Raw genomic sequence first — 26,191 nt, 5'->3', positions numbered from 1 at the left:
TAATGGCCTATGTGCACATTTCACACATACAACACTCACATGCACTACAAATCAATCAACTCGTGGTCTCGCGGTAGCGTTCTCGCTTCCCGAGCACGGGGTCCCGGGTTCGATTCCCGGCGGGGTCAGGGATTTTCACCTGCCTCGAGATGACTGGGTGTTTGTGTTGTCCTCATCATTTCATCATCATCCAGGAAAGTGGCGAAATTGGACTGAGCAAAGGTTGGGAAATTGTACGGGCGCTGATAACCACGCAGTTGAGCGCCCCACAAACCAAACATCATCGTCACATCAATCAACTACAGCATAGTGGCTGCCATTCCTAATTTTTTATGCACTATCATAATTTTTCTCACATAGTTAAGGCATTATCGACATTCTATAAATTATTATGTTCAGTTTTAATATTTTACAGGAAGATTAGAGTAATTTCCCCCTTGGATAGTTGATCATCTCGGAATTCTTTTTTCAAAATTGGTCTGTGCTTGGTAGAAAGTTGTAATCAGTCTGATCTGGAAGGGGCTTAACTGTTGAGGAGTGGTGTAAGAAGCAAATATGATCTGCCAGAGCTCAGTTTTGGTACACAAATGGGAGGAGGGTGTGTTCTGCTAGTTGCTGAGGAACATGCAAAACCAATTTAGCAAGAAAACTTCTCTAATAATCTAGAAGTCTTGAAGGGGGAACACTATCAACATTGTATGCCCATCCTTTTGACGGGAGGTCTTGGGAATGACAGCCATTTACTATTGTGAGAAAATGAAACACCTACAGCCATATTTATGATTTTATTTATTTTGTAGGTATGAGTTTCGGTGCTTCAGTGCGCCATCTTCAGGCTGTAATTGATGCTGAAGGGTTTACACAGTCCCTTTATGTACCGCATCAGTGGCCAGCATAACTGGTTACACAAACTATCTGAAAACTTTGGCATCAGCACTCCAACTGTCAACCAGCAGATATTGGTATTAATGCAGACAAGCTGATGTGTGTCTTGCAGCAGAGTAATGTGGCAACTGTCGTGGACAGTGCGCATCAGGCATTTTATTGCAGAACCACTGAGCCAGATGTTTACCTGTTGGCAGCTATAGGCTGGGCCTGTCAGTTTTTATGCTGGTATCAGCTACCTTGTATGTGGCTTTCGCTTTGCACCATGTTCTGTTTCTCTGTGCTTAATTGTTCAGTAGCTTGTGCTGGTCAAGTTTTTGTTTTGCCCGTCTCACCGTAGAGTGTTTTGTTCCCTCTTCAAGAATTCAGATCCCTGGCTTGTTATCGAACCTGTTGGCTGGAAGAGTTGTATTTGAGCCGACAGCGATGGTTTTGTGGCTTTGTGTATTATACGAGAGTGGTGAAGTGGACATTCTTATGTATGTAATACTTTCCCTATTTTCATAGTGTTAAATTGTAGTCATCATGGGCACATATTTTATGTGATACTAGCAGGAACAGTTTTGCCTCCAGAAGCAACAGCAGCTGAAGCACAACCAGTATCAAGTGCAGCTGCAGGAGATGCTCAAACAGAATGGATCTGCTTGCACACTGTGCTGATGGTGGACTAGATATTTGCAGAGAAGCTTGCCATTTGCTGGTTTTGATGAGTCATCAGTGGAAAAGTGGGGAAGTTCCTTGTGCTGGTTCTTGCTGCATTGCCAAGTAATGTGTATCATAAATCTTGCTGATGAGGCTGCCTTGTTATTGTCCAACAGTGTGGGGTAGTACAAAATTGTGCAAAACTTGAAGTCTTCTGCTGAGCCCGGGAAACTTAACTTTCAGGTGTTCTGTCAGCTGTTGATGCATTATGTTTTACATGAAACCCATGTGGTGGTGGCACAGTCGTAAATTAACCAGCACCACAAGTGCTCCAGGCAGATGTATGCAGCCTCAGTCAGCAACATGTGAAAGATCTTTTTTGCAAATGACTTTTAGTGTCTCCATTGTCCTACCTCATATGCAGACTTGCTAATTATGGATATGATCGTCCATTTAGCACCTGATGTCGAGGTCCAAGCTAGGGCATTGGCCTTGTCTGACCCTGCTTTAGCCAAAGTTGCCCAGATTACTGAATTACAAGAACTTATGGCAGTGGCAAAGGATGTACTTTATGAAAGTTGACAGGTGGCGATGTTAGATATGTGTACTAAATAACTAAAAGTGGCCTGAAGGGTTGGCCAAGCAGTCTTACTTTCTGCTGAGCCGATGTGCGCTTCCGTTGTTGGTGGATTGTGTGCCACCTGCCTTCATCTGCAGTGAGGTCGGCAGATATTGGTAAGTTGAAGAGCTGTGGTTCCAATTTCTTAGCCAATTGGTGTCAGTCTCCTTCTGTCTCTGTTTCTGCATAGTGGACAAGTTAGCAGTCCTGCCACGACTGCCATGTGGTGGATGTTAGACAGGATTGCCCATACATAGGTACCATGTGTGGTGTATACCGAGAAGTAGACAATTTGCCATCAGTTTGTGACAGTCGAGCCACAGGATGGTCATCCAAAGCCCCAGTGTTTTCCCTGGTTTCGGAGGCTGTGTGTTACGCTATTTTATTCTGCTAAGGTTGATTGAGAATGGGTGATTGATGTAGTAACAGGTAGATATGGGAGAAACAGTCAGCCTAATAAACTTAGACACACTCATGCTCTTGGGCTACCTTTTGTTGCAATGGCCACTACACCATGCTGTCTCTCACACTAAACAGTGTATGCCTTTGAAGGGGCAATTCTTGTTCTGTGAAAATTATAAGACTGTGGAATGACAACTTATGTTATTAGTGGTTAATTTATCACCGGTGAAAAATATTTTTGTGTTACACTTTCTCTGGTTTTTGGCTTCCAGGTAGTTGACAGAGTACATTTAGTGTCTTAATTGGAACCACTTAAAGATTTGGAGTCTTTTTTGGGATCTTATGACCAGATGTTTGAGAATACTGTGGGACACAGAGAAAATTTTGAACCACACATCTTTCTTAAACCATCAGCAAATGCGTAATTATGTTGCCCCTGCCCCATTCCCATCGCCATGTATGACAGTCAAGATCGAGTTTCGAGTAACAGTGTAGGCAGGATCTGTGCATCATTTTCCTACTTTGTCAACTCAGTTGGTAAATCTTTTGGTGGAGATTCAGAAGCTGAATGGTGCCGTGCACCTTTGTACTGATGTTAAACAGATGGTCAGTGGGAAGTATGTTACAAACTTGTATCCAATTCTGCAGCCGGAGGAACTGTTGGTGAAGTTGTCAGGGAGCCATTATTTTTCATAATTATGTGACACATACCTGTAGTTGTCTTTAGACGCCACTCCTCGGGATTTCTTGGTGCTCAACACTCCATTTGGGTTTTACCAGTTTAATTACTTGGAATTTCGTGTGCGGCAGGAACTTATGAATGATATTTGTGGCAGTTTATTCAACTATCTTGATGACGTCTGGGTCACAGGCTCCAAGCAAGTACAGCATTACAAAATCTGCAAGCAGTTTTCCGGCTTCTGGATAATGGTCTTTGTTGCAAATTGGTAAAATGTTTTTCACCCAAGGGTGCATTTTTTGTGCCATGTGCTTAGCGAAGGTGGCCTTGTACCTACGAACAAGCAAGTCAGAGCCATCGTCAACCTACTGGCACCCAAGCACCTGGAGGAGCTCCAATCCTTTGTGGGTAAGATTTCTTATTATACTGAGTTCAACCCCCAGGCCACACACATCTGCCATCCACTCCCTGTTTTGCTTCTTTACTTTGGATAAGCTGTTAACACAGGCCTCCGAAATGTCCCAGTATGGCATAAGTGCAGTTCTATCGCATCAGGACCCATATGGCACTGAGCATCCCGTTGCTAAAGCATTGAAGACACCTACAGTGGTCAAATTAATTATTCATGGGTGGAAAAGGAGGCAGTGGCTATCACTTTTAATATTAAAAAGTTTCACAATTTCTTGTATGGAGCGAAGTTTCCACTCATCACTAGCTGCATGCTGCTGGTCTCCGTATTCATCGTTCCAAGCTTCTGGATAGGACTGCCTACTGCTTGCAGAGATGAGCACTCTTTCTCAGTAATTGTAGCTATGACATTAGTTGTTAACCATCTAGCTTGCTGATACAGTTGCACTATCGCAGTTGTAAGCAGTACCAGATCCGTAGTTTGGTCAACAGGAAGCTCTCATTTTTGTATTGGGCGGTACCTCATAGCAGACAATGCTCACTTCCTACCTGGCCCCCTCAGCTTGTGCCAGGGTGGGTCCTCTGCTTGCCATGGAGGAGCAAAGCTGGAGTGTGATTTCCCTCCAGCATAACGTGCTCGCATACTTCCAGCTGCTGCAGTCACTGCATTGGGTTATGTCTCGTACAAAGACTCTGGCATGGCGTTGTTTCTACTGGCTGGCAATTGATTGTGATACCGAACATTTTGTGCAGGCTGGTGCAGTTTATGAACAAAATTATGGGTGCTGCTGCTTCCGTTTTCCCCTTGGCCATCCTGCACCACACTTGGATCATGTGCACGTCAACTTTGCCAGCCCCTTTTGAAAGCACATGGTTTTTAGTAGTGAATGTGTTATCCATTTTCCCGTAAGTTGCTATCGACAACTACTATTTGTGGGTTGCCCGTAGTTTTTGCTAGCAAAAGCTTCCCGTGGACCCTTGTGTTCTACCACAGTTGGTAATTTGTGTCGTGGGAGTTTGGAGATTTTTGCATGTGCAGTGGTATCCAGCATGTAACTGGTATCCATCTAACTACTGTCCCATTTCACCTGGCCACTAACTCTGAAGTGGAGTACTTCATGTGAAGATCAGGAACCAAAAGTAGTAGTCTGTTTCTGGCTCGTCATGAGACAGTGCACCATCTAGTTTTCTTGCTGCAAATCTGTTGGAAACATGACGCTGCCATTCGCCTCACCTGCTGGGCAATGGGATTAGTCAGTGATTTGTTTGTAGGAGGCTACCAGTTGCGGCAGTGTCCACATTTGCTGTTGTCCTACTTACACCCGTGGAATAGGCTCCAGTGACTAGCTACAGAGTGAATGCAATTGCAACCATTGCCTTCCTTTCCCTATATGCACACGGGTGAGTCCTTGTCCCTACTGATGCAGGCCTGTGCAATCTTTCGCCACTCCGGAGACACTAAGTGCTTTGTCTACTTCTGGGCTAGATCAGCTGCTGGGGAATCTCAAGGCCTCTCAGGCTTTTACGGAGCAGATCTTGGCACAAAGCTGGCCATTTTTGGTCTTTCAAAGCCTTTCTAGTGGGGGCAGATTTAGTATCCCTGCCAGCAGAGATCGATGGATACACAGGTGAGATGTGTGTGTCGCAGCAGAGTAGTGCGGCAGGAGTGTGCATCAAGCATTTTATGGACAGAACCACTGACCCAAATATTTATCTGTTGGCAGTAATAGACCAGGCCTGTCAGTTCTTATGCTGGCATCAGTTTTCTTCGACCTAGCTCACACCTCGTGTTGTGGTCTACTTCCACATGTTTAATTGTTCACTCGCTTGTGCCCAGCTCTATGTGTTGTTCGGACTGTCTGCTCCGCCTTAGACTGACCTGCATATAGAGTTTTGTTCCCTCTTCATGGATTTAGCCCACTGGCTTGTGGTAGAGTTAATTGGTTAGTATACAAAATGAAACAAGCAAGGAGCTTAGAGGGAATGTGAGCAGCACAGTGTATCACTTCCTTGCAGGATATCATCTCATGTTGAGATGAGAAACTGCTGATGGTGAAAGCATGTCTATGTGTGGTGTAACTATATCTAGTTACTTCTGTTGGGATGAAGTCACCTCGTTTCTGTTCATACAGGATACTGTCTACTGGCAGTGTTTTCATATGAGATGAATGTGTTGCACATTTAGAAATTACTTCTCTCCCTCAGCCCTTTAAATGCAGCTTTTAATATGTGAGGTTAAAATCATCGGGAGAGCTGGACTTGCTATGTAAACTACAGATAATATTATGTACATGGCAGGCAGCAATGTGCAAGAAAATATTAAAGAGAAAGTTACAGTTAGATAAAATGTTATTTTTGGTGTACAGTTGGAGAAACATATGCCATAATTTTAAACATGTGCTATGTGAAGAAAAGAGTCCTGTTGTATCATTGTTCAAGAGGAAGGATAAAAGTGACTCGGACAAATACAGAAGAATATGTTTACCTAACTCAAGTTATAAAATCTTTGTGATAATAACTAGAACATGATAAGAAAAATTTCTTTGGTCTTCTTAGAGACCATCTTGAGAGGTGTCTCTGCTGTGTTCAATGTGTAACAGATAATTGAGAAGCGCCAAGAATATACAGTATAACCCCGCTTTTATGTTCCTGGAATTAACATTTTCCCGCCATTTACGACATTTTTTATCGTTCCCGTCAAATTTCCTATGTCCACAATATTCATTTGCTTCCGATTTTGCGTCAACATATTTACAATTTTCCTGCGATTTACACATTACGAAAAAGTGTTCAAGGAGAAGGAAATGACACTGGCATGATGTTGGCCATCCAGTAATGTTTATAAATAGTAAGTAGTTTCGTTACACCAGAGTGCTATACTCAGAGGATTTGAACTAGTAAACATGTAACAGTTACAACAGTTCGTACCGTATTTCCAGCCGCTGCCAAGCTCTACTTGGCATCGTGATGGAAGTAACTAGGTTCGTTGGAATAAAGATGTTATGACCAATCACAACAACAGTTTCCAAACCGTCTCTGCTGCACAAACACATTTTCATGATTGTTGTGATCATTGTCACCTTTGTCGAATCATATTTAGCGAGTTTTGGAGTTTGTCCACTTGTACCGCTAGTTGACACTGTCATTCACTTTCGTGTTGCTCAAATGTTTTTACTTTTTAGTATAAACAAGTGCTGGTTACACAAGTTTTTCATGTTGAGCAAAATGTGTTTCGAGAATTTATTCTCATTGTCAAGTACAGTATTTATGTATGTGCTTTTATTTATTTATTTTTTTTTGCGATGTCACATAAACAATGTGAGTGATAGTTTGCAAGTGTGTGGTTTTCTGCATAACTGAGGAGGCACAGTATCTGATAACCTCAAAAAGATGACTACAGGAGAGACGCAGAACACCATGTGCAAACGCAGCACAAAATACTTATCTACATACACTACTGGCCATTAAAATTGCTACACCAAGAAGAAATGCAGATGATAAACGGGTATTTATTGGACGAATATATTATACTAGAACTGACATGTTATTACATTTTCCCGCAATTTGGGTGCATAGATTCTGAGAAATCAGTACCCAGAACAACCACCTCTGGTCGTAATAACGGTCTTGATACACCTGGGCATTGAGTCAAACAGAGCTTGGATGGTGTGTACAGGTACAGCTGCTCATGCCACTTCAACACGATACCACAGTTCATAAAGAGTAGTGACTGGTGTATTGTGACGAGCCAGTTGCTCGGCCATCACTAACCAGACGTTTTCAATTGGTGAGAGATCTGGAGAATGTGCTGGCCAGGGCAGCAGTCAAACATTTTCTGTATCCAAAAAGGCCCGTACAGGACCTGCAACATGCTGTCATGCATTATCATGCTGAAATGTAGGGTTTCGCAGGAATCAAATGAAGGGTAGAGCCACGGGTCGTAATGCATCTGAAATGTAACGTCCACTGTTCAAAGTGCTGTCAATGCGAGCAAGAGGTGATCGAGACGTGTAACCAATGCCACCCCATACCATCATGCCGGCTGATATGCCAGTATGGCGATGAGAAATACACACTTCCAATGTGCGTTCACCGTGATGTCACCAAATGTGGGTGCGACCATCATGATGCTGTACACAGAACCTGAATTCATCCGAAAAAATGATGTTTTGCCATTCATGCACCCAGGTTTATCATTGAGTACACCATTGCAGGCACTCCTGTGTGTGATGCAGCGTCAAGGGTAATTGCAGCCATGGTCTCCGAGCTGGTAGTCCATGCTGCTGCAAATTTCATTGAACTGTTCGTGCAGATGGTTGTTGTCTTGCAAATGTCCCCATCTGTTGACACAGCGATCGAGACGTGGCTGCACGATCCGTTACAGCCATGCGGATTAGGTGCCTGTCATCTCGACTGCTAGTGATACAAGGCCTGCTAGTGATACAAGGATCCAGCACGGCGTTCCGTGTTACCCTCCTGAAGCAACCGATTCCATATTGTGCGAACAGCAATGTCGCGATACGATAAACCACAATCGCGATATGCTACAATCCGACCTTTTTCAAAGTCGGAAACGTGATGGTACGCATTTCTCCTCCTTACACTAGGCATCACAACGATGTTTCACCAGGCAGTGCCGGTCAACTGCTGTTTGTTTACGAGAAATCGGTTGGAGACTTTCCTCATGTCAGCACGTTGTAGGTGTCACCACCGGCGCCAACCTTGTGTGAATGCCCTGAAAAGCTAATCATTTGCAAATCACAGCATCTTCTTCCTGTCGGTTAAATTCCGCGTCTATAGCACGTCATCTTCGTGGTATAGCAATTTTAATAGCCAGTAGTGTATTTGCCCATGACAACGAGAAAAAATTCTTTTATCGTGCCATTCTAAGTATGAAAAAACACATAAGTAGTGCAGTATTTCAGCATTTAAAGAACAAATGATGGCTACAGACTTTCAAAAACATTGATTATGGTGTATTAGATTGAGTCAAACGTTCTTATTTCCCAGACAGTTATCAGTTACAGTTATTATATTAGATAATAAACAAGTCCCTGACAAGTCTTTTGATGCCTGTTGTGTACATATATCACAAATAAAGTGTGAAAATGCAAGGGGGATCCCATACATAATTTTTGCAGCTTAAAATGTTATTTCCCACATTTTACATCATTTTTTGAAGTCCCTTCAAAAGTGTAAAAGCGGGGTTTCACTGTAATTTGGAAACACACATAGCACACATTGTTTGCATAAAAGCATGTAGTAGGATTAATATGATAATGGAAGGTTCAGGGAGAATTTAATAGTTTAGAAGTAGAGGAAACAAATCGCAGAATAATATGCACTGAATAGTCAACAGGCATATCTGTCTGTAGAGCTACATAGTACCAACTGAAATGCACAATGCTGGGATTGCAGTTATGAAGGTTGACTGTGATGAAAGTTTGTGTCGGTTGTGTGGGTAGATGGAAAAAGGAGGAAGGGAGAGTTAGGTAAAGTTGGGGAGAAGGAGGTAACAGCTTGGAGGGAAGCAGCAGGTGTACAGGATAGGATGTAGGAGGAAGGTGGCAGGGATAGGAATATGACACATGATCACCGGCACTGGTGAGTTGATGCAGCATGTGGTAATGATGACGTGGAGGAGTGGACAGACAGTGGCTGGAACGAAAGAGGAAGGAGAGACTGTGGGAAAGGTGATGTGAGTGCAGAATGAGTAAAGTTAGGGTTATGGTGCAGGGTGAGTGTAGAGGTGGTGTGTGAGACAAGGGCTAGTGGAGATTGAGACCAGGAGGATTACGGGAATGAAGTATGTGTTTAAGAACAAATCAGATTTACACAGTTTAGAATCACTGATGTTTCAGGGAAGGATCTAGAGGGCATGGGCCAGAAAGAAACCATTGAAATTGAGCATGTTGTGCTCAGCAGCATTTTCACCATTGGGTGGTCAGTTCTTCTCTCAGCCATAGCAAGATGGTGACCATTCATTCTGATGAACATCCAATTGATAGATTTTGCCTACATAAAATGCTGTGCAGAAATTGCATCAGAACTAGTGTTTGATATAGTGGCATTAACGGGTGCCTCTCCTTCTGCCTCTGATGGGGTAAGGATAAGCCTGTGACAGGACTAGAACAGTATGTGCTGGGTGAGTGAATTGGACAGGTCTTGCACACAAATATTCCACAGAAATAAGACTCCTTATTGCAAGGGGTTGGGAGTGAGTGGGCCATACCGGATATTGTGTAGATTGAGCGGGTGGCAGAATACCACTTTAGGAAGGGTGGTAAGAGTATAGGGTAGGCCATCATTACCGGCCATGATGATAAATAGTGAAGCGAGCTGGTTCATGGGGCTGGTGTGGAGATTAGGGGTGTTCGGAGATAGGGCACAGGAAATCTGTGTGTGGGCTAAGGACTTAAGACTCCCAGAACAATGGACAGTTCAGTCCACATGTGGCCAGACTATATTGAAGTGATTTTTTGCTGTGGTAGGGGTGATAGCTATCAAAATACAGGAATTATTGCTTATTAGCTTGATATGTACAGAAGGTGTGGATGAAACCATCAGATAGATGGAAATCAATGTCCAACTAGGTAGCACATTGGGCTGAGGAGGACCAGGTGAATTAAATGGGAGAGAAAATGTTGAGGCTGTGGAGGAATGAGGGTAGGATTTCTTGGCACTGGGCACACATCGTGAAGATATCGTCAATGAACTTGAACCAGATAAGGGATTTGGGGTTTTGGGAGACGAGGTTTCCTCCAGAGAGCCCCTAAACAAGTTGGTACAGGAGAGTGCCATGTGGGTGTCCTTGGCCATGTGGTGGATTTAAGAGAAATACTAAAAATGTTCCACAGAACAGCAACTCTCAGCTCTTGTTTTACAGGAGTGAGACATGTGTGCTAAACTGCAGAGATGAATTCTAGATCTGAGCACTAGAAACGAGATTCTCATGTGCAGTTGAAGGCTACTCCAAGAGAGAGCATAAGAAGTGACACTGGAGCTGGCAAAAGAGGCAGTGTATTGTTTAAGAATGAAGTGGACAGAAGGCGTGATAATTCCAGATGTTAGTGATGGTGCTCTGGCAACATCTGTTTTACACATTAGCAATGGTTGAATCAGTGAAGTTCTTGGCTAACAACCTGATTTTATTCTCAGAGTTCAGTGATGACTGCATTTCCTGTTAAATCAGTAATGTGCTTAGCAAACTACCTGATTTTATTCTCAGAATTCCATGATGACTGTGTTTCCTGCTACCTACAGTTTACAATCACAAATTGTAGAATGTTTGTGTAATAGGTGCTCTACTTCAGGTGGTAATTCTGGGAAGTTCCGGCATTTGTGGTGAAGGAGAACTTGAACATGCTGAAATACCTTCCTGGTTTAAGTTAGGGGGCATTGTTTTGACATTATTATGAAAAGGATGACTTGCTGCTTACCCTGTAGTGGATATGTTGACTCACAGATAGGCACAACAAAAAGACTGTCAAACATGTAAAAAATGACAGTCTCTGGCTGTTGAATCCAGACCTATCCATAATATTGTCATGATTCTACCCTGGATTTTCTATTGTTTGGAAGTACTGTTTTGGAACATTGAATACATAAACTCTCTTGAAAGCTGGAAAATGGAAAGAATTGCAATTAATTCTATAGAAGAACCATATACTGATTTTAACATTGCAGGAAATTAGGGTCTTGGAGGAGAATGTAGTTGATAAACAATGTTGCTGAATATATAAAGGGAAACTAGCAGTTACAAAAAAGAAAGTACTGATTTCATCATTTTATGTCAACAAAAAAAATCATTTATAGTATAGTGGCTTTAAAGTCAGTCAGAAAGCATGTCCATGTTCACAATGAAGAGCAAGAATAAGAGATTGACTCTTATGAATTTTGAAGCACCCATAAATGGAGATAACAGAAGAAATCTGCACAAAGTGAATCAATTTTGGGATCTCTTAAAATTTGAAATCTCCAACATACAGTAAAATACTTACCAGCAATTTCAGTGTGCAAGGGGAGGAAAAGAAATTTAAGAATAATGAAACAGAAAATTCAGCAGACTTGAGAAGAAAATACAAAAATGGTGGAATACTTAACTGTATGTGTAAAATATTCAACTTTAAACTTATGTCCATAAATTTACACAATCTACTAAGAAAATCCAAGACCTGAGTGTACCCAATTCTAGGAGAATTTCAGCTGGATCACATAATCGTGTCAAAAAGGAATATCAAGGAAATTTAATTCAGATCATTCTTTCTAAGGATCAAATTTAATTGTTGTTGTTGTTGTTGTTGTCTTCTTCAGACCAGAAACTGGTTTGATGCAGTTCTCCATGCTACTATATCATGTGCAAGCTTCATCATCTCCAAGTAACTATTGCAACCTGCAACCTTCTGAATCTGTTTTGTGTTTTCATCCTTTGGTCTCCCTCTACGATTTCTACCCTCCATGCTTCCCTCCAATACTAAATTGATGGTCCCTTGATGCCTCAGAACGTGGCCTACCAGCAGGTCCCTTATTCTAGTCAAGTTGCGCCACAAATTTCTCTGCTCCCCAATTCTGTTCAGTACCGCCTTATTAGGTACATGATCTACCCATCTAATTTTTAGCATTCATCTGTAGCACCACATTTCAAAAGTTCCTATTTTCTTCTTGTCTGAACTATTTATTGTCCATGTTTCACTTCCATACATGGCTACACTCCATACAAATATTTTCAGAAAAGACTTCCTGACACTTAACTCTATGCTTGATGTTAACAAATTTCTCTTCTTCAGAAACTCTTTCCTTGTCATAGCCAGTCTACATTTTATGTCCTCCATACTTCAACCATCATCAGTCATTTTGCTCCCCAAATAGCAAAACTCATCTATTGCTTTAAGTGTCTCATTTCCGAATCTAATTCCCTCAGCATTACCCAATGTAATTCGACTATATTCTATTATCTTCATCTTCCTCTTGTTGATGTTCATCTTACATCCTCCTTTCAAGACACTGTCCATTCCGTTCAACTGCTCTTCCAGGTCTTTTGCTGTCTCTGACAGAAGTACAATGTCGTCGGCAAACCTCAAAGTTTTTATTTTTTCTCCATGGATTTTAATTCCTACTCCAAATTTTTCCTTTGTTGCCTTTACTGATTGCTCAATATAGAGATTGAATAACATCGGGGATAGGCTACAACCCTCTCTCACTGCCTTCCCAACCACTGCTTCCCTTTCATGCCCGTCTACTATTATAACTGCCATTTGGTTTCTGTACAAATTGTAAATAGCCTTTTGCTCCCTGTATTTGACCCCTGTCACCTTCAGAATTTTAAAAGAGAGTATTCCGGTCAACATTGTCAAAAGCTTTCTCTAAACCTACAAATGCTAGAAACATAGGTTTGCCTTTCCTTAATCTTTCTTCTAACATAAGTTGTAGGGTCAGTATTGCCTCATGTGTTTCAGCATTTCTATGGAATCCAAACATCTTGCTCACTAGATGGTAGAATTTTGTCAGGGCTGGCTCTCCCAAGGCTATCAGTAGTTCTAATGGAATGATGTCTACTCCTGGATCCTTGTTTCAGCTTAGGTCTTTTAGTGCTCTGTCAAACTCTTCACGCAGTATCATGTCTCTTATTTCATCTTCATCTACATTCTCTTCCATTTCTATAATATTGTCCTCAAGAACATCGCCCTTGTATAGACCCTCTATATACTCCTTTCACCTTTCTGCTTTCCCTTCTTTGCATAGAACTGGTTTTCCATCTGAGCTCTTGATATTCATACAAGTGGTTCTCTTTTCTCCAAAGGTCTCTTTAATTTTCCTGTAGGCAGTATCTATCTTACCCCTAGCGATATGTACCTCTACATCCTTACATTTGTCCTCTAGCCATCCTTGCTTAGCCATTTTGCACTTCCTGTCGATCTCATTTTGGAGACATTTGTATTCCTTTTTACATGCTTCATTTACTGCATTTTTATATTTTCTCCTTTCATCAGTTAAATTCCGTATCTCTTCCGTTACCCAAGGACTTCTACTAGCCCTCATCTTTTTACCTACTTGATTCTCTGCTGCCTTCACTATTTCATCTCTCAAAGATACTGTATTTCTTTCCCTCGTTCTTGTCAGTTGTTCCTAATGCTCTCTCTAAAACTCTCTATAACCTCTGGTTCTTTCATTTTATCCTTGGCCTATCTCTGTAAATTCCCACCTTTTTGCAGTTTCTTCAGTTTTAATCTGCAGTTCATAACCAATAGATTGCAGTAAGAGTCCACATCTGCCCCTGAAAATGCCTTACAATTTAAAACCTGGTTCCTAAATCTCTGTCTTACTATTATATAATCTGTCTGAAACTTTTTACCAAATTTAATTATTCCCATCTTTAATAAAGAAGACAACTGAGAAAGTTAAGAGATACATCGGTACAGCCAGTATTACTAAAGAAAATATAGAAATATTTAGAGAAGAAATTGAAACAACTAAAAGGTGAATGGCATGAATTCCAACAACAAATTATTAATGTGACAGAAAAGACATAATGATTGGCCAAGAAGAGAAAGAGGATATTGTGGAACAGGCATTGTGTGGAACCTCCAGAACAAAGGGCTCAAAACTGGAGATGTTAAAAAGAAGAGCAGCAGCAATATCAACACCTAGAACAATTGAAACAACAAATAAAAGAAACATAAAAAGTAATCCAGAAAATCAAAAGAACCTTTAAAATATCTCAACTTATGGAAATACAACAAAATTTCACCAAAAATAATACTAGAAATTTTTTCCAGGCTTTTAAGTGTGTGTTTAAAGCATATCAGGTAGTAAGCATTTCTTTCAAATACGATACTGGTAAAATTGTATAAATAACAAACAATATTGTGGAATAGTAATAACAATTTTTGACAGGTGTTTAAACTGTCCAGTTCCTACAGTTAGATCAGAATTTTCAGTATTGTAAGAAAATACTGAGAAAGATTTCCCGTCAACATTGCTATAAATTCATGAAATCATCAGAACACACAAAAATGAAAACAAAAGTGGGAGAGGCTCAATTACCCCAGAATTATTCAAACTGTCAGAATCAAGAATTAGACGAGCTCTACATTTGTTTTTTGAAAACATTTGGAAAACAGAAAGTATTCCAGACAAATGGAAAGTAGCAATAATTAACCCGCTACATAAGAAGCAATACATACGAAATTTTGAAAATTACAGAGGAGTATCACTTCTACCACTGATATACAAAATATCAAAAATTCACCTCTACAGCAAATGAGTGAACATTTGGGTGCTTTCGAAAGGGAAGACTATGTACAGAACAGACTAAAATCAATGTCCGCCCCAGTAGCTGAGTGGTCAGTATGACGGAATGTCATGCCAAGAGGCCCGGGTTCGATTCCCGGCTGGGTCGGAGATTTTCTCCGCTTGGGGACTGGATGTTGTGTTGTCCTAATCATCATCATCGTCTCATCTCATCTCAGCTCCATCGACATGCAATTCGCCAAAGTGGCGTCAACTTGAAAGACTTGCAACAGGCGAACTGTCTACCCAATGGGAGGCTCTAGCCACACGACATTTTGTTTCATCTAAAATCAATACTTTGCCACAGAATGTTAATGAGCAAACTTATAACAATATCATTTATTTGTTTCAAGAAAGCATACGATTCTGTAGACAGAGAAATAATAGATAAAATATTAAAGAATTCAGTGCCAAAGCAAATTCAGCAAACATAATTCATGAAACTCAAACAAATATGATATCTTAAGTTAAATTTGTGAACAGAATAACTCAGGCATTTGAGCAGCAACTGATATTAGGCAAGGGCATGACTTATCACCTTTATTGTTTGTGTTTTAAAGAAGCTAGGGACCTGCCTTGGCTTCGGAAGGATAGCCCCAAGTATAGTATATACTTTTACTGGGTGGCTTGTTTGGCATAGCGGTAATTTTGTTTACAGGGCACTGCATAGAGTTAAGATTAAAAATCATAGAACAACATTAGGTATACTGAATATCATTGCTTTTATTTAACTCAAATGATTTAAGTTGCACATGCCACTTGCTGGCATACTGCAGCACCTAAAGGGGTAAGGGGACTGTCCAGCTGCAACCCGCTAACAATGCGAGTGATGCAGTGAAGGCCTCCACAGCCACTCCCTCGTCGGTAGAAACAAACACCATGACAAATATTTAAAAAATGCACCAAAGTACATAAACACAACTTAGTAAAATAGAGCAAGTTTGAAAATTTAAATATTTTTGAGATACTGTACAGCAGATTTGACTAGAAACACTTGAGATTGATGTAAGAGTTGGCAAAATGGGAAGAGCAAATGTTTCAACAAACAATGTGTACAACAAGAAAAGCATCTTCAGAAATCTCAGAACCTGGATCAAGGCATCTCTGATCCATATACAGGTTGCTTATTAATGGTTTTCAGGGACAACAAAAGCGTATTTTTCCATGTTTTCTTGATTATTGACTGAATGTAAAAATTTAAAGTGCTGTCAAAATCTTTTCATTAAGAGCTATAACCTAAGGTTAAATAAGAAAAATTTTACAGTTAGTAACTTGGTGTTTGTCTCGAGGCAATGTAATTGATGGTGCACAAATGTCTAGACTTTATTCATCTAGTGTTTGAGAGTAAAAAATGAAGAGGTATTGAGAAGAGTGGGAGAGAAAAGACAATTACTAAATGTAATAAAAAGAAGAAAAAGAAATTGGATTGGGCATATATTAAGAAAGAATGACGGACTGATAAAAACAGCTTTAGAAGGTTATGTAGAAGGGAAAAGGAAGCGAGGAAGAGAGAGATTCCAGATACTGGATGACATGATGGACGGTGCAACATACAGCAGCCTTAAGAAGGAAGCAATAGATCGCAGAAAATGAAGAGGCAAAGGACCTGCTAATATAGCAGACAACTGATGATGATGATTTGAGAATGACAGCACCTAGTGACTTCCAATAAACTTTACACATAATTTCAAACATTTAATTTTCACTGTTCATGCAGCATTTGGCACGGTGTTTCAATTTATTATATCTTCGCTGTTAATTCTATTTGTAACACAGTTTGCAGCCAGTATCCCCATATACCACTGGAATGTACCTGCAGAACTATATCCTGGTATGACACTTAGTTCAGGAAATACAAAGTCATAAAAATTAAGATTAGTGAGAAACTAGGTGTTGCTTAAAATGATGTGCAGTAAAGCTTCATCAGGCATGACATTTAAATTTGTTACTTGTTTACTATCAACTCACTTTGCATACGGTATCTACATATACCACTAAATGTAACTGAAAAATTATATTTATAAAAAGAAAGATGATGAGACTTACCAAACAAAAGCGCTGGCAGGTCGATAGACACACAAACATACACACAAAATTCAAGTTTTCGCAACCAACGGTTGCCTCGTCAGGAAAGAGGGAAGGAGAGGGAAAGACGAAAGGATTTGGGTTTTAAGGGAGAGGGTAAGGAGTCATTCCAATCCCGGGAGCGGAAAGACTTACCTTAGGGGGAAAAAAGGACAGGTATACACTCGTGTGCGCGCGCGCGCGCGCGCACACACACACACACACACACACACACACACACACACACACACACACACACACACACACACACACACACACATATCCATCCGCATATACACAGACACAAGCAGACATTTGTAAAGGCAAAGAGTTTGCGTTACACAGTAGATGAGAGAGCAGCGGTCAAATGAAGTGTTGCACAGTAATACATTAGGAAGAAAGGGTGAAACATTGCTATAAATGATGGTTATAAATTTAATTGCTTCTTGTTTGAGCTGCAGCTTTTTAAACTGTGCTAGTGTCTGCAAACAAAGGACAGCATCGCGACCTATGATATATTCAAAAAAGCAGAGAAATATTTCTCTGCTCTGTGTCGCTATGCAATCAATGTGCACGAGCACACTGAGTAAGTGGATCATTGTTTTTGTAGTTAAATGATGTGAGAAGGTAATGGCTCAGTGTTTATTAATATATTGAATGTGCGGCTATGTTGTTAATAAACATTGATCCACCTACCATTCTCCATGATCTGATTAAAAAACATTGACTCACTTTCTTGATATGCTCACATAGTCATTTCATGACCACATTTGACATATTTTTGTGTTTCTGCAATTAATCCATGAGACATGCACCAATGGACAACACTGCCATACAGAACTAAATCACTTAAATTGCTCCACTTTGCAGCACTCGTGCCATAATCACAAAATACTTCTCTCAAAACTCGCTAATACAAAAAAAAAAAGCAATGGTTTCAATTTTGGCACTAAAAATATGGTGCCGCTCTTCTCGCTTCACGTTGGTTATGTCAAAGAATCATTCCATTGGGTGCGTGAGCTGACGCATTGCCAATTTATGAGCATTAGATAAATACCACTGTGACAGCTGCTGCCTCTGGAATTGACTTGAGCCATTGATTCTTTAGTCAATTACAGAACTGCTAGTACTATTGTTTGTACTGCTAGTTCTGTTACTATTACTATGCTTCTCTCATTTGTTAGTTTATCAGTTTCACAGTTTCCTTGCGGAACTAAGTCAGTTGAACTATAAAGGTTGTTTATTGCAACTGGATCTGTCCTGATAGTACCTAATCCAACGGCTAATGCTGTTCTTTGGAGGCAAATCTGCTCATCAGCAGAGTTTATGCATGAAAATCAGTCCCTGATTCTCTGTACCATTACAGAACACACATTTCTGTAACCAGTTGCTCTAACATGATTGAAAGTTTTCAAGAGTGTTTCCTTCTGCAGTCACTGACTTCATTTATCTTTTCACCATCTAAAAAGAATGTTGACTGTGACAAATGGCAGCATCCTATGCAGTTGAATGTCTCATGCAGTCTTTTCTGATCTTCCGGGAGACTGTGGGGGCGTTGTTATAAAAATGCTCCACACAGCTCATTCCTCAGATCTGTTATTATTATTATTATTATTATTATTATTATTATTATTATTATTATGCGAAGAATCTGAACTTATTTATCTTATTCTGTTTATAATGGCTCTGCAAAATCTTTATACTGTATGTCTATAATATTTCATTCGCTTTTCTTAAGTGACACATTTCTCGATCCACAGGTGCGCAATTACCATAAACAGTTCTATCGACCAGAGAACCTGACTTTAATCATTACTGGACAAGTGAAACCAGAAGATGTGTTTGAAGCTTTGGTCCCACTCGAGGAGAAAATTGTTTCTAAGGTTGGTATTGTGAAAAAAATTAGTGACAAGCTAACTCTTGGTTAAGTAGCACATTGGCAAAGCATGTCTTGAATATCACAATAAAATTGTAATTGCAAATTCTTGTAGAGATCATAAAACTATATATGCTTTTCAAACAGACAGTTTTCAGTTCTTTAAATTATTGCAGGGAAGTAGGGGCCCCTTCACACGTCCGTGGCAGTCGCCAGTGCCTCCGCTGACCGAAAGCTCGGATTTGGAAGTACCATACCCATGCGATGAGGAGGATCATGGTATGGTGTACATCGCATGGCGGGGGCCCTCTGCAGTCAAGGAACTATATAGGTCTGTTGCAGCTTTAGAGAAATATTTGGCAGAAAACACATCAACAGCTGACAGTATTTGTAAAATACTGGCAATTTTTTGCTTCTGCAGTCAGTACCAGTTCTGCAGTACCAGCGGCAGTACTTTGTCCCTCCTTTCCAAACTTTGCAGAGTCTCTCCCGTCATACCTTACTGGAGAAGGACTCCTGCCATAGTGGCACGGTTACGATCGAAAGGTTGTTTCCGAAGCGAATCTTTCAATTATGCTGTTATGAAACATGCCGATAAATGTAAACTGTTTGTTCGATCAGTGGCTGGAAACAATCTTTAGTCTGTTGAGTAGCCACTCTCCACCCTACCATTTCTCCAGGGAATGCTAGTTCTGCCCAATGTGCCAGAGAACACCTTTGGAATAGAAAAGTATTGTAAGGGTACCTTTATTGTTTATACCTTAGAGGTGGGCTTTGAAAAGTGCCTAGGTATATCATTTGGTCAGAACACATCCGTAAAAGACGAGAGTCTTGTTTCAAGTTCCCTTCTGCCACATAATTTTAATCTCTTGGGATGTTTCGCACTCAGACATTGTAGTAGTGTACGTAAGTTCTCTGTATACTGACAGTTCATGATGTAAATGAAGTTGTTCAGGTACTAAAATTTTTAAATTAAGGAACTATCTTAACCACAAACGTAACTTATTTTTTCTTAAAATGTAACCGATTTTGATCTGTGTGAGATCGTCTGCAGGCCAGTTACTCTATGATGACTGTTGGAGACAGTGGCACGAAGCAGGAACTGCTATGGAAAGTGTGAAGATCAGTGTATGTTTGTGGGGAAGAAGGATTAAAATACACTGCCTACCTCCATTTTTACAATGTTTTTTGGTGTCTCCTCATGCCAATAGACAAATGTTACTGTTAGCTCTGATCTCTAATAAGTATGTCTGTGTTACAAATGTGTGGGGGAGCAGTGTATAGTGTGATGCAACTGAGACTGGCCACTGAAAATCCAGAATGAACGAATATATCAAGATGCAGTATTTGCCAAGTTAGAGCAGACAATATGGAGAATTTTCCAAGGTTCACAAGTAATTTTTATTGTTTATAATCACAGAACTTTGGAAGGAGCTTCAAAGAAAACTTCAACAACATAGCATGTATGGCACTTGATAAAATAGTATCGAGATAGCAGTGCCGCAAACCACTGTCCTGCCATGAGGAGGAGAGATTCCCATACATGCCTGTCCTATTATACCAAATGTAAGCAAGCACATAATTCGGGTATAGTTTTTGTATTTATTATCACGGATGTCTTACCAAGCACTTAAAATGTTGACCGTGAGCACTGTTACACTAAAAAGTGATTCTGGAGAAACAATACTGCACATTGAACTTCATCTGGAGTTAACGGCACAGGCCCTTGTTAATAAGGCATTTCATGCATTTGGGAGTCATCAGTGTCTTCTAAAGGACCTTTAATTTTAAGTTTAGCTACTGTTAAGTTTGATGAATCTGCAGACTGTTCTGAGTTTCCTGAACAATGCTCAAGAGTGTCAGTCATGACATGTGGAATGGGAATGACACCTGTCATACAAATAACCTTATAGGTCGGGCAACCACAACTAAAAAAACCTGTGCATAATGTGGAGGACAATCAAATAATTTAAAATCAGAGATGGTAAAATAGTCTAATTAAAAGTGAGAGAAAGTCCAAATCTACACTAGCTATTTCTTGTGTTTTCACAACCAGTTTCATACCCTGTGGAAGTACATCTTCAGGTCATATCTGCATACAGAGTACAGCTACATAAGTAAAAGCACTAGTAGTCAACGTAACATACCGAACAAACTTTGACAGTAAAGCGTCGTACTCGCAAGACTATTATTTCGTGTGCCATGAATTGCAAGGTACAAGTGCGTATAAAAACATGTCACTTGTTGCTAAAACCTTGAATGAAATGACAGATGGACATCCAATCTGAGCCATGCATGGTCACTAATACATCTCCAGAACTCAATCAAAAGATGAGCGCAGACAGCACGTGACAGTGAAAGAGAAGATACCTGCCATCATCAAAAACCAAAGAATTAAGACACCTAATCCTTGGGAGTCATTAACTATTATATTTGTTTTTTCCACAGATTTTGATGAGGGTAGGTATCTTCTCTTTTATACTCTACCACTGCTGTGACCGGTGTTTCTATTCACATTACATTCATTCTGCAATGTTTTGTGCTCATAAGTTTTATCCTATCATATGTGATTTGTCATGTACTGTCCAGGCTCATCTTTTGACTGAGTTTTGGAGATGTACGAGTGATCATGCATGGTTTGGATCGGATGCCCCTCTGCCATTTCATCTGTGATTTTACTGAGTAGTGACATTTTGGCGCGCACTTTTACTTTGGAATTCATGGCACATGAAATATTCGTTTTGTGAGTACATCACTTTACTGCCTACTTTGGTAGGTTATGTTGACTACTAGTGCTTTTACTTACATAGCTTTTTTCTGTATGCAGGTATGACCTGAAGATATACCTCCAGGGTATGAAACCAATTTTCATATAGTGGAAACAAAAACAGCTATTGCAGATTTGGACTTTCACTCAATTTTAATATAGATTACCTTACCATCTCTGATTTTAGATTGTTTAGTTGTCCTCACATTATGAACATCCGTCATATTGGTACCACACTGTTTGCCTTGTGTCCAGTGGGATGTCTTCCAATAATTGCGACATCATCATATTGTAGGAATTTGAACTTGAGTGTGTTTAAATGCACCAAACAAGGATAGACCAAGAGTATTGTTTTTATCCACTTCTTTCATTCAGTGTGAATTTTCAACTGAATATTAGTGCATATTGCAAAGTTTGATGTGCCTGTGGTTTGTAAATGATGGTTCTTCCTTAAACAAAATTTTTTCAGCATATACCACATCGTTTTGCACTTTTTGTTGATAAAATTCGAAGAACTTTAACTAATTTTGCAAGTCAATGCGTGAAGCTGTAGATGCTGTGAAATATGAAATATGAAGTGGATGCAATGTTATGGAATGTATTTCCCTTGGCGTATTTCATTCTTCACACTGCCTGTTTCTGGAACTTTAATACTTGCAAAGACAAATCGTGAGTGCTTGGCATAATCTGGATACTTTTCAGCATACAGTGTTACTGTTGCTCTAATAGTTCGGCAACATTTGACATAAACAATATTCACTTTTTCGACTGCTGCATACATTGTGAATGTCTCAATAGCAATATGAGCAAGTTATCTCATTGTTACAACAGCAGAACACAACAGGTAAACAAAAGAACCATACCTGCGCTACATGTTTGCTTATATTTGGTACAATAGGGCAGATGTGTATGGAACTTTTTCTTCTGACAGCACGACAGGGATTTACAGTACTATTATCTTGATACTATTTGATCAGGTCCCATATATGTTATGTCATTGAAGTTCTCTTAGAAGTTCCATTCAAATCCAACAGAAAAATGTATATAGTACCATTAGAAAAAAAGATAGTGTTGTAATTCAGTGAGTATAAATGATTGAGACTGCTGGTGAACGTAGGAAATTCACCATATTATCAACTGTAACTTGGCAAAAACTGCTTCTTGATGTATTTATTCATTCTGGGTTTATCTGGGGTGCCTTTCTTAGCTGTCTCACCCTGTACACAGGCTGGACAAATAAAACTGGACTGGAAATATTTATAAGACTGACACAGAATAGACCCATGTTAATGAACAGAAGAACCGCTTATCATAGAAAATGATGGAAACCATGATTTCGAATCACCAATTAGTTGCTATCACATATCTGTGCGTATACATTTCCCACGTACTCTGCCCTGACTATTCCTCTGTGTCATCATGTTCGAGTGAATGAGAGGAGCAGACATGTTTAGTGACCAGTTGAATGTAGCACAAAGTAATTATCAAATAAACGGTGCATGTTCATTGTCAAGTAACTTAACTCATGAAAAACAAGTGTAATGGCTTGCACAAGAGTTTAAGACTGGAAGTGTTTTAGCAAAATCGTCAGCAAAGTTTACAGTAAAAAAATTATTGGTAAAATTACACGAAATGGGCTCTGTTGTGAATAAAAGCTGTAACAATCCGAAAGAATTCTTACACAGTATTGCTTCAGTCAAGGAAAGCCTGAGAAAAGTCTGACAAAAACTCATTTATCTGTGTTGGTAGGAATTAAGAGATCATAATGTTGAAACATTATCAAAAAGTACCTGCACTTGTATCCATGCAAATTTGCTATTGATCATGAATTAAAATGTTTAGACGAACTTTTGTATGTAGAATTCTGCCAGTAGTTTCTGAGTGAAGTGGAATCAGGAGTTTCAGATCTTGTTTTCTGCCGGTCAGTGTGGCCGAGCGGTTCTAGGCGCTTCAGTCTGGAACCGCGCGACCGCTACGGTCACAGGTTCAAATCCTGCTTCGGGCATGGATGTGTGTGATGTCTTTAGGTTAGTTAGGTTTAAGTAGTTCTAAGTTCTAGGGGACTTATGACCACAGATGTTGAGTCCCATAGTGCTCAGAGCCATTTAATCTTGTTTTCCATTTGTACAGATGAGGCTTGGTTCAGAAAGCCAGGGTATGTCAGCTCGCAGAATACGCTCATTAAGCATCAGGAAATCCCCATCAATACTTTGAAAACTTGTTGTATAATCTCAAGATTGGTGTTTGTTGCACAGTGTCCAGTGTCTGCATTGTAAGACAATTATTTCACCAAACTGTTTATCAAATACTACTCAGTATATCCGGAAACTGTTTAAACCATATGTGGATCAACTCGAGGATGATGAACGACTGTATGGTTATCGGACAGCAGGACGAAGTAGTAGCACACACTGCCTTGACATTCTTGTCATGAGTGCCATAGGTGTTCAGTGAGGAAAGGACAATCAGCACAGGCAATGCAACCTCCTGGCCATCTGGATCACATCCTCTATGGTTTTTACCTATGGGACAAGTTGAAGGGTCAGATGTACTCGAATAATTCTCACTCATTATAAGAGCTACAGTAGAACAGCGTAAACACTATTACTGCTATTTCTTGGGCAAAGCTACTGCATGTATCTCATAATTTGAAATTGAGTGCAGCACACTAATGTCATTGGTGGCCATTTCCATGATAATTTGTGACATTCATTACAAGGGTCGGTCAGTCTTGCATCAGCATTATTGTAAATAATTTCTGGATGCGTTACATTTTGCCCACTTTATATGTGGAGCTCTTTAAAAAGCATTTTGTGCATTATTACCTTAGAAAATGTGACAGGCTTTTAAGGCAACAGTCTCTGTTTCCTACATTGTTTTATTTTCTGTCAACATGAATAATTCAATAAGTGTTGTACCAAAACCGGTAGCGATTAGTGGAATGAGAGTGGAGAGTAAGTTAATGTGGTCTCATTCTCTTTGTGTAATTATATCATAAGTGAACAAGAAAGCAACAAAAAATATGGTTATTCTTTGTTCATTTTGGGAGTAGTACTAAGCTTAAACAAGCTTTTTCCATACATTTTTGTTTTCTTCTTTGTAAAAGTCTTATCATAATATGAGTTCAACAACATGTTTTTCAGAATGTGTGCCTGCTCTGTGATGCTGAAGTACTTGACGGATACATCTGTCAGTCCATTGCAGAAGGAATTTGTTGAAATAGATGATCCATATGCTAGTAAGGTATTATAAAATTATTGTGAAAAGGATAAGAGATACTGACAATTTTGTCAACAATATTTTCTTTTGTAGTAAAAAAAAGTTCCAATTTTTATATTCACTTCATAATTAATTACGTAATTTTTGCCACAACAATTATTTGCAATGCAGTCAAAAGCTTTAGCTATATTACAGAATATTCTCAGTGGTAGTAGTTCCTTTGTTGTTTGTAGTGTATCTACTGTCTAAATGGCTATATATGCTGTTCAGTACAGTCATTTTAAAAATTCTAACTGTTTGGCACTCAAGATGTTTTCTCGACTAAGTGTGTATCAAATTGATTGTACATGAGTGCCTCAAAATTATTGCAGTTGCTCACAGTGACGTTGGTGTGTAGTTATTCTTCCAAGCTACTTTGTCCTTTCTCATGGTTCGACAACAGTTTGTCTACACACTTGCCATTTCAGAGAGATTCGTTAAATTAGTAGCTTAGACTATCAAAAAGCTCGATAAAACAATTCATTATTTTATTACTAATTAGTTGTAACCACTACACAAACTATTCTTAAGAGTTGTTGAATTTCAAAGCTTATGTTGCGAAATAAATAATAATTGAATTTTGTCAAACCTGGTTTGGAGCACTAGCACTCATCTTAAAAAAATTGCAGGTGATCAAGTAAGGAACTATTCGAACCTAAACTATTTTCTACATTCTCCCCTTTTCCTCTTGACCTCTTAGTTCCTGTCTGCAACTGCCATAAACACAAAAACTCATCAACTGGTTGTATTACATAATTACTAACATATCTTATTTTCTTTTAGATATGTTGGTCATATACAATTCTAGTATTATGTCATTGACTTTCTTGTCTGCTGTCAAACTTAGTTGTATTAAGCTTTTCCATTTGTCCTTAAATAAAAAGGAATGGAAGCAGATTGTTTTGTAAGGTCCATGTCAGTGTCTTACTGAGTCAGTATTCCTATAGGAAGATGTGGAGTAGAAGTAACTGGGCTGCTGCCTGATGTGAAGTCATAGCCTGAATTGTCTCGGTCCACTATGCCCAACATTTTGTGTCGGTCCACTATGCCCAACATTTTGTGTATGACAGAATACAGATGTCTCAGGAATACACATATGGTAACAGGGCACCTAACAACACCATCCAGTGCTTCACTACCCTGTCAGGGTGTGACACTCAACTATGCCAAAGGCTCAACAGAACTATACTTACAGCAGTTACAGCCCAGACCTGTTTGCTTCTGAATCTCATAGCCTGGGATCAACATGACTGGTGCACATGCTGTTCACATTCATGTAAAGCCCTGAAGTTTTGTGTCACA

The 26,191-nt window shown here is 39.7% G+C and overlaps 1 protein-coding gene across 1 annotated transcript in view; it reads left to right on the top strand.

Annotated features, from left to right (window-relative positions):
- LOC126183671 (uncharacterized protein C05D11.1-like) overlaps nt 1–26,191 on the top strand; it is a 111,430-nt gene that overhangs the window by 26,315 nt on the left and 58,924 nt on the right. The window contains exons 6-8 of the mRNA XM_049925829.1: nt 18,749–18,871; nt 19,041–19,195; nt 24,775–24,874. Coding sequence (XP_049781786.1) covers nt 18,749–18,871; nt 19,041–19,195; nt 24,775–24,874 — 378 coding nt within the window. The remainder of the gene's footprint in view (nt 1–18,748; nt 18,872–19,040; nt 19,196–24,774; nt 24,875–26,191) is intronic.

The sequence above is a fragment of the Schistocerca cancellata genome, chromosome 1 (assembly GCF_023864275.1).
Source record: "Schistocerca cancellata isolate TAMUIC-IGC-003103 chromosome 1, iqSchCanc2.1, whole genome shotgun sequence".
In the NCBI taxonomy this organism is placed as follows: Eukaryota; Metazoa; Arthropoda; class Insecta; order Orthoptera; family Acrididae; genus Schistocerca; species Schistocerca cancellata.
The sequence above is the reverse complement of the archived record's forward strand: the minus strand, read 5'-3'. Positions and strand labels throughout refer to the sequence as shown.